Source organism: Jaculus jaculus, chromosome 11 (genome assembly GCF_020740685.1).
Source record: "Jaculus jaculus isolate mJacJac1 chromosome 11, mJacJac1.mat.Y.cur, whole genome shotgun sequence".
NCBI classification, from domain to species: domain Eukaryota; kingdom Metazoa; phylum Chordata; class Mammalia; order Rodentia; family Dipodidae; genus Jaculus; species Jaculus jaculus.
In genome coordinates, this window is record NC_059112.1 from 1,016,821 (window position 1) to 1,026,154 (window position 9,334).

At 39.5% G+C, this 9,334-nt stretch overlaps 1 protein-coding gene across 1 annotated transcript; it reads left to right on the forward strand.

Annotated features, from left to right (window-relative positions):
• The first annotated feature begins 4,550 nt into the window (after positions 1–4,550).
• On the forward strand, positions 4,551–6,493 carry Cxcl10 (C-X-C motif chemokine ligand 10). Its single transcript, XM_045130424.1, has 4 exons — positions 4,551–4,635; positions 5,099–5,225; positions 5,454–5,543; positions 5,910–6,493. Exons 1-4 carry the CDS (start codon positions 4,575–4,577, stop codon positions 5,926–5,928), a joined length of 297 nt encoding a protein of 98 aa, XP_044986359.1. The 5' UTR covers positions 4,551–4,574; the 3' UTR covers positions 5,929–6,493.
• Positions 6,494–9,334: the final 2,841 nt, after the last annotated feature.

Genomic DNA, 9,334 nt, shown 5'->3' on the forward strand with positions numbered 1-9,334 from the left:
GTTGTTTTCTTCTTGCTGAACTCCACTGAAAGGAGAATCACGTAATATTTAATCTTAACATATTTCACTTTTTAGTATTTTAGAGAGAGCCATCTACACTTAGTACAAACAAGTTTACTACCTTTTGTTGGTTTTATTTTTTAGAATTGTATAAATATTGTTGAACTATAAGTTATTTCTTTTTAAATAACATTTTAAATTGTAGATAACACAATACATTGATGTTCTGTCCATGTCTTTTAGAAACGGGTTTTCCCCTAAAACTTGTTATTCTTTGGGATTTTTCTATACAATATTACCTGCAAGATTTTTTTTTCTTGTCATCCAATCTTCATACTTTAATTTCACTTTTTGTTCTAACATTCAGAATAGGACACTCAGTACACTGAAAGGGCCTCCTTCTTTGTGAATACCTTTGTGCATTTATCTTTCACACAGGTAAAATGGCTTGCCAATATGAATGAGCCTTTCCTATGAATAAATGTGATATGATTCCTATCTTCAGTTCCACCACGAGTCATGCCTATAACTCATGAAGGTTGCAGACCGTCAGACACATTTGCCAACACTGATAACTGCACTATCCAGAAGAGACTCAAAAAACCAAAGGCTGGGGATGCAGCTCAGTGCCTAGAAGTGCAAGACCCTGCTTTCCATCCTCAGTACCATATAAAATGTATCCTCACAGAATGTCTTCTCAGCCCTCCCAAACACAATTTGAATAAGGGTCTACCACCTACTTTGTCAGCACTCTCTTTGCCCTCTGTTCAGGCTGGCCATGAATGATGAGATGATGTCATTCTAAAGTATGTAACCAGTATTAGCCAGCTGGCAGATACTCCTGAGAGTGCAAATTAAAATCTACAAAGGGGAAGCTTTGCCCTCCTCAGCTACACGTTCCCAGGAGCATCCTGTAGGGGATTCCCGGCCCACAGAAATCACTAAAGCCCTCCAGCTCACTTTTTAGGAAACATCTTTTCAGCACAGTAGTTTCTCGGAAAGCATTTTTTCCCCAAGTCTACATTCACAACATTTTTAGCACAGACTGTTTTACATTCTGGTCTGGTGCCATAAATAATTCAAGGCTTAGGATAAATCAGCAGCTGTGGAAACTGAAACTAACATAGGATAGTTCCTTAGACTCCCATTTCTTTCAAACCCAGACTAGGAACGTGAAGATACCAAAAGCCCTGCAAAAACTGAGAGTTATCATTTTGCTAATTTTTCCATTCAAATGATCATTGCAGGGTTGGTTGTAGTAGAACATGTCACAGCTGGTTTAACATTAATACATGAATTTTTCCTAAATGACCCCATTCAAAACAAGAGAAGGAAGCTTTGTTTTCTCTTCTCACCAGGCAATGTATTGCTTACTAACTGTTTATCCCAGACACTCTGACCCTGAGAGAGAAGTGACCTGAACAACTCAAACAGCCAGCCCAGTCTGGAGAGGTGCTACCACAGATGAACAAACTGTCTTTCTTTTCTTTTTTCAAGGCAATCCTAACAGACTGGCCTTTTTTATGAGAGAAAGAGAGACTATATTGGTGTGCCAGGCCTCCAGCAACTACAGTAGAACTCCAGATGTGTGAGCCGTCTTGTGGACATGTGCGACCTTGCATGTTTGCATTACTTTGTGTGTCTGGCTTACATGGGACCTGGAGAGTAGAACATGGGTCCGTAGGCTTCACAGGCAAGCATTTTAACCACCAAGCCATCTCCCAGCCCACAAACTGTCGTTGAAGCTTGCAGCTTGGTCTTCACTAGAATCCACTGACATAGTGAACTCTGAAACAGCATGCTTAGTCTGGGTGGCTAGAGAAACAAGTGTTTCTGAACCTATAAAAGTAAAGTCCAGGCCCTAATGAGGTCTCTCTGCTCTTCAACACTGCAGCTGTCCTGACTAGCTGGTTGGTTGTTCTCTGTACTCTGTTTTGGTGGCGTTTCTGTACTTGTACACAACTTCACACCCGACAACTTGTCTAAGTACAATTCACTCTCATTGATCCTCTGAGGCCCATGTTCTTTTTTCATCTATGACCCAAACACATTCTTCTGTGAACCTCTGTATAATATATATTCAATCTAATTCATTTGGCATCTACCTTATAATTTCTCTTATTTTTATCTACTGTTTCATGAGGCTTTTTTGGTCTTCCAAACTAGAATGTGAGTCCATCAAGAAGAGACACTGGGGCTGGAGAGATGGCTTAGCAGTTAAGCACTTGCCTGTGAAGCCTAAGGACCCTGGTTTGAGGCTCGATTCCCCAGGACCCAGGGAATGTCTGGAGTTTGTTTCCAGTGGCTGGAGGCCCTGATGGGCCCATTCTCTCTCTCTTTCTCTCTCTGTCGCTCTCAAATAAGTAAATGAAAATTTTTAAAAAGAAGAGATATTGGATCTTTTTTGTTGTGGTTACAGAATTTGCTCATTAATTTTAAATTACATTATAATTATACAGAACTACCCATAACATTGTTCTAGTTAATAAAACCATACACTGTGCACACACACACACACACACATACACATAAATAAATATACACATATATAATGGTTTTACTCACTGAATTATCTTCATGGGATACAATTTACAAAGGAAAAAATGCATCCATTCTAAGCATACATTAAGAAAATTTCTAGCCGGGTGTGGTGGTGCACACCTTTAATCCCAGCACTCAGGAGGCAGAGGTAGGAGGATCGCCGTGAGTTTGAGGCCACCCTGAGACTCCATCGTGAATTCCAGGTCAGCCTGGGCTAGAGTGAGACCTTACCTCAAAAAACCAAAAAAAAAAAAAAAAAAAGAAAAAAAAAGTAAAGAAAATTTCTAAAAAAAGAAAATTTCTGACAGATTAATCTATTTTAATCTCTCTTCAAAGTCCCCATTTGTGTTTCTAAGACATTAGATCTTATGACTCACAACATTCTCTGAGGTTAGCCCAGTTCTCTATGCAAAGTACAGGGACAATATTAAGTCTTACTCTCCTCATTCCTCTTCTAACATTATGCATGGCCAGGGGATGTGCATTATCCAATTTATTCAGTGCAAATTATAGATACTGACATCTCATTAAGAAGTTGTTTTATTAAAACAACACTGCATGTTTATACCACCATCCTCATAGCAACTTTTATACATAACTAAAATGTATGAATGGTCCAAGTGCCTACCAACAAGAAACTAATTGTAATGTTTTTGTACAATGGCATACTTATTCAGCAATAAAGAGGCACAAATTACTGATTGCTCCAACTACGTAGATGAATCTATAAGACCATGGAGTGAAGGATGTTTTACCCAGAGGTATACATGCTAAAATAGTTCCTTTTTTGTTGTTGTTGTTGTTTTCTTTTATTATTTATTTTATTTGAGAGTGACAGACAGAGAAAGAGGGAGAGAGAGAGAGAATGGGTGCACCAGGGCTTCCAGCCACTGCAAACAAACTCCAGACGCATGCGCCCCCTTGTGCATCTGGCTAATATGGGTCCTGGGGAATCGAACCTCAAACCAGGGTCCTTAGGCTTCACAGGCAAGTGCTTAACCGCTAAGCCATCTATCCAGCCCAATAGTTCCTTTTTTTATGAAGTTCTAGGGAAAAGCAATCTAAGGTGAAAGTGATTGAAAGAGTGGCTAGGTCATAAAGAAGAAGTAGGGTGATGATTCAGTTCACACAAAATTTCCTTAAGTGGCACGCCTACTAAAGATAGAAAGTGAAATGAGGAACACTGTCCCTATCTGCATTATCACATAGAAGTAGTTGGACCAAAACTTTACTTACCTACAAAAGATAAAAAATTGATAGTGCCTAGGATATTTTACAAAAGAATTTCTGGTTTGGGGGATGTAGCTCAGTAGTAGGCACAAGACCATGGGCTTGATCTCCAGCATTGGGGAAAAAGCCTCTAGTAATAACTAACTACAAAGGTTTAAATATTAAGAAAATACATGGCTGTTAGAATGTATGACAGCCTTTGTGTGCCTAATATAATCACTGGACCTATATGATTCTTCTTCACCTATGAAATGAAAATATTACCTTCTTTACAGAATTATTGTGAAGGAAAAATGACAAAAAATGCATAACAATATATTCCTCCTGATGTCCTACAGTGACAATTAAGATGGATGCAAAACATGGAACTAAGGCGGAGTAATTTAAAACTGTGTTTAGGACTTTATTAAGTTGATGTTTTACAGGAGGTGAAAGATGAGAGCTAAGGTTCCATTTAAAAGGATGTTCTAGAATGCAGTAACATTTTAGTTTACAGGAAACAGTTCATGCTTTGGAAAGTGAAACCTTTCTCACTCATTGAAAAAAGAGAGAGAGGACAGAGGGAAATTCCAAAACTCAGAGTCACAAAAAATATAAATAATACCTTTGATTTTGCAACAGGGGATATCCTCCAAAGAACAGACAGTTTTGCTGAGTCAGCTGTAAGATTATCCAATCAGAGTCAAGGAGGGAAATTGTCTTTGCAGATAAATACTGCACAGTAGCCTGGTGATTTGTGAGACATTCATCAGCTGCCTGTATCTCAACCACCACAGAGGAACCTGCAATCCAGTCTCATCACTATGAACAAAAGCACTGCTCTCGCATTTTGCTTTTTCCTTCTGCTGCTAAGAGGGACACAAGGTAAGGACCATCGAGGTGCATTTAACAGAATCTGAAAGATGACCTGTTATACAAATTCTAGAAATAGTGTAGAATTTTAAGTTTCATTGAACACTTGAAAGAGAAGATAAACAAGCAGATATTCCTTCTGCTCCCAGAATTCATTTGCATGATAATAAAATATAATGAAGAGAAAGGATAAAGGGGAAGTAGGGAGAAAAAAAAAACAAGAGAATAAGAGACTGGGTAAGACAGACAGCTGTTTACCTAAGATTACTGAATAGTTTGAAGTGGGCTTATAGTCATGATTTTATCATACAAATTGCAGCGCCCTTCTTCCAGATAACCAGCTATTTCATCATTCAGACCTAAGATACAATGGGACACCCCTCCTTAGAGTAAGCAACCACGTGGGCAAAAATGACAGGGTAGGGATATGGAAGCCCTGTGCTAACCTTTTCCACTCTCCTCTCTCTCCCTGAAGGAAGTCCTCTCTCTAGGACAGTGCGCTGTACCTGCATCAAGATAAGTGATGGAACTGTTAATCGACAGTCTTTAGAAAAACTTGAAATTTTTCCTGCGAGCCAATATTGTCCAAAGGTTGAGATCATGTGAGTAAAATCCCACCTCATGGTAACTTTCTACATTTAATATATATAATTATATAGTAAATATTGAACAGAAAATATCAGTAACAGGTTTGTGATGACTGTATTGTTAATGAATAGCAAAAGACAATAGCAAGCATGAAACTGAAATGTCTGATGTGGGAACTGTATATTCCCACCTATTTTGTTGGGCTAACATTGTTTTAAATATCTCACCATCTACCTCTGCAGTGCCACACTGAAAAAGAATGGAGAGAAGAGATGTCTGAACCCAGAATCTAAGGCCATCAAGAATTTGTTGAAAGCAATTAGAAAAGACAGGTAAGCTTGCTGCTGCTTATAGATGAACTGATCTTCTGGAGAAGCAGTATTACATTGGGCTTTGCTGTGGGATCTTTGGCTTAAAACTGGGTCCCCACCATACCCCCTTCTCCATATATATAAAACACTTGATGTCATAAATAACATCATCCTGACACCTGTGCAGGAGGGACAGATAATCTCTTCAACTTTGAGGCAGAGCTATAACTATCCAAAGTGAGGCTCTCAAATCCATCCTCTCCCCACCCTAGGTGACTGCAGCCATAGGAAAGCACTCCAAGCCATTGGGTTCCCTATGCACTCAGTATGTTTTAAGCAGAACCCAGAGTCTGTCCCTCTCAGTACACCTCTCTTCTTTCCCTCCAGGTCTAAACCATCTTCTTAAAACCAGAGAGAAGCAAATTCCTGCATACTAATAAGAATGGACCAAAGAGGCTGCCTCCCCATCACATCTCTACACAGAGGCTATGTCAAGTCCTGATTGTCCCTGGTGTGCAGTTCTCTTAAAATGTGACTAACCAGAGTCACCAGGCTAGCTGCTACTCCTACTGCAGGAGGGGATGGTTCATCATCCCAGAGAAAAGTAATTGTGGTAACAGAGTTCCTACCTCTGTGACTAACCCCAGTGATGACTGTAAGCTATGTTGAGGTGCTATATTCTTGGCCAATACCAAGTCTCAGCCCTACTCTTGGCATTATCTTTACCTCCCCTGTCTCTGAGGATTGTCAAGGAATCTTTCCACTTATTAGTTTACCAGTTTGGTCTCTAGAAACTGGAAAACATGCAGTTATAATGCCACCTATGTTTCTAAGAACATCTTAGTTTCATAAGCTTCTACTACTACCTTGTCCCCAAAGGACCACACACTTTTCTAACTCCAGATAAACAGAGGAAGCTAGAGATGTTTGGAAATGTATGTGTAAATATTATTCAATGAAAGATTGTACAGAGCAAGGTTTTTAAATGCATATTTTCTACTACTTTTATTGTATATAAAATAACATATAATTAAAAGTAGCTGGTGAAGTTTTAAAATGTATACTTCTCTTTGCATGCTATGTAAGACAAATATGTTGAATTCCTTTCAAAATAAAAATGATGTGTCCTGTACTGAAAACATTAAGAAATTAACTATTGAGACCAAAAAGGTAATAAAGTAATTATAACTAACATGAAGTGTCCTGTGGGTCATGTGACAGACATCTACTTCAGAGGCTTAAAGTATCAATGGTTTGGACAAGAAGTTGGAATAGGTAGAGGACAAACAAGTTACAGAATTACCATACGCCCAAAAGCCTGCCATATTCCTTCAAACTTCGGCCTTCTGAAAGGCCCATCATACATGATTCTCACATGGCTAGTGTGGGCCATGGGTTGGCCTAAGCTTCAGACTCTTACAGTTAAGTTCCTATGAGTTATCTCTACCTACATATTCTATAGAAACTTCAAATTCCAAAAATCCTTCACTTAATTCGCTTCTCTCTTGGATCCACCTCTTTGCCTCTACTTTATGTCCTTGTTTAGATATACCTTGTTTAGATGTTATACACTCAGTTCTCCAGACCAGAAAATAGGAGGAATTATATACTACAACTTCTCCCCTACCTCTTATACACAGCTACTAAGAAGATATCTGCAATCCAAATGGCTAACAAATTATTAGGACCTAGAATATATAAAGAATTCTCATGGATAAAAACAAAAAATAACTAGTTGAAAAAGTGAGAATTTCATAGAAGATAAAAGTACAATAACCCAAGCATAAAAAGATGACCAACCTCATTTGTAGCAAAGGAAGTGTATGTTCAAATCCTTACAGCTATTGATTCACACCATCAGAATGGCAAAACAATTAAGTCAGGTAGCTCCAACAGCCAGCAGGGAATAAATAGCAATGAGAAAAGCCTTCCTATTGCTGGCAAAGAGAAAACAGTCACAGGCCTGGAGAGATTGCTCAATGGTTAAGGGGCTTTCTTGCAAAGTCTGATGTTTTGGGTTCCATTCCCAAGTACCCACATAAAACCAGAGGCATAAAGTGGGTGTATGCATCAGGAGTTTGTATGTAGTGGCAAAAGGCCCTGGAGTATCCATTCTCTCACTCTCTCTCTTTCTGTTTCTGTCTAGCTCTCTCTGCCTGTCAATAACTAAATAAAAATATTTTCTAGGGCTGGAGAGATGGCTTAGCAGTTAAGCGCTTGCCTGTGAAGCCTAAGGACCCCGGTTCGAGGCTCGGTTCCCCAGGTCCCACATTAGCCAGATGCACAAGGGGGCACACACGTCTGGAGTTCGTTTGCAGAGGCTGGAAGCCCTGGCGTGCCCATTCTCTCTCTCTCCCTCTATCTGTCTTTCTCTCTGTGTCTGTCGCTCTCAAATAAATAAATAAATCATTTTTTAAAAAAAATATTTTCTAAAAGTTAAAAAAGTTACTGCTGAAGACTTCACATACTTAGGCTGCAAGGCCACTGAGAAATCCTGCTGGAACTGAGCTGATAACCTCCTCCATGTAGACCAGCTGACAGAAAGCTGGAAGAAGCCATTCTACATGTAGTTCAATGGGAGAAAGAGATACCACCAGTGAAGATACTCAGCAGTGGACAATGCAAGCCTTATAATTGGCTGACCAGCCCAAATGAGCCAACAGGTGCAATAGTGGCACGACTGTCATGGTGGAAACCAACTGCCCTCCAGTTGGACTAGAGGTCCACTCCATGGGGGGAAACACATCCCTGATACTGAAAACTTAAAACAGGGGTTGTCATGAGTCCTAGGGGTGTAACATCTGCTGATGTCTGGAAAAATGTATATACTATTCTTATCAAACTGCCCAGTAAGCACTTCTCTTAATATTTATACCCTTATGTTAACACTACTCTCACTTTGGGTAGAGAATCTTCTCTTTTCAGATGGCAGTGACTTTGGGATGACTCAGAAGGTATCATAGTGCTGGAAAGAAGTGACTGGAGTATTGAGTAACATCTAGATCACACCTTCTGAGGCTCAGGGTCTAATGCAGAAGAGGTGGCAGAGAGAATGTAAGAGCCAAAGGAAGGGTAGGACTCCTTACAGCATGCTCCCTCCAGACATAAAATGGCCTGGATATCCATGACCTCATAGTGCCTAACACTACCTACACAAGACCATCATAAGAGGAGGAAAAGACCATGGCATCAAAATAAAAGAGAGATTTATTGAGATGGGGAGGGGATATGATGGAGAATGGAATTTCAAAGGGGAAAGTGGGGGGGGGGGGTATTACCATGGGATTTTTTTATAATCATGGAAAATGTTCATAAAAATTGAGAAATAAATAAAAATTAAAAAGTTATGGTTAGTATGGAAAACAGTTTTACATTAGCTTATAAAATTGAACGTGTACATTTCATATGCCCCAGCACCTCTAACACAAGTGAATACGTCTGTGGCATGGGATATCTGCAACACAGGATATATAAAAGAATTTCATTCTAACATAAACCGGGGTATAGGACAGGTATAAGAAATCATATTCTGGGCAGGAGAGATGGCTTAGTTTGCCTGCAAAGCCAAAGGACATTGGTTCGATTCCTCAGGACCCATGTAAGCCAGATGCACAAGGTGACTCATGCATCTGGAGTTTGTTTGCAGTGGCTGGAGGCCCTGGTGCACCCATTCTCCCTTTGTCTGTCTCTGTCTGTCTGTCTCTGTGTGTGTCTCTCTCTTCCTCCCTCGCTCAAATAAATAAATAAAAATAAAATATTTTTTAAAAAATTTAAAAAGTCATACTCTAACATGAATTATTTATAGCATGGGA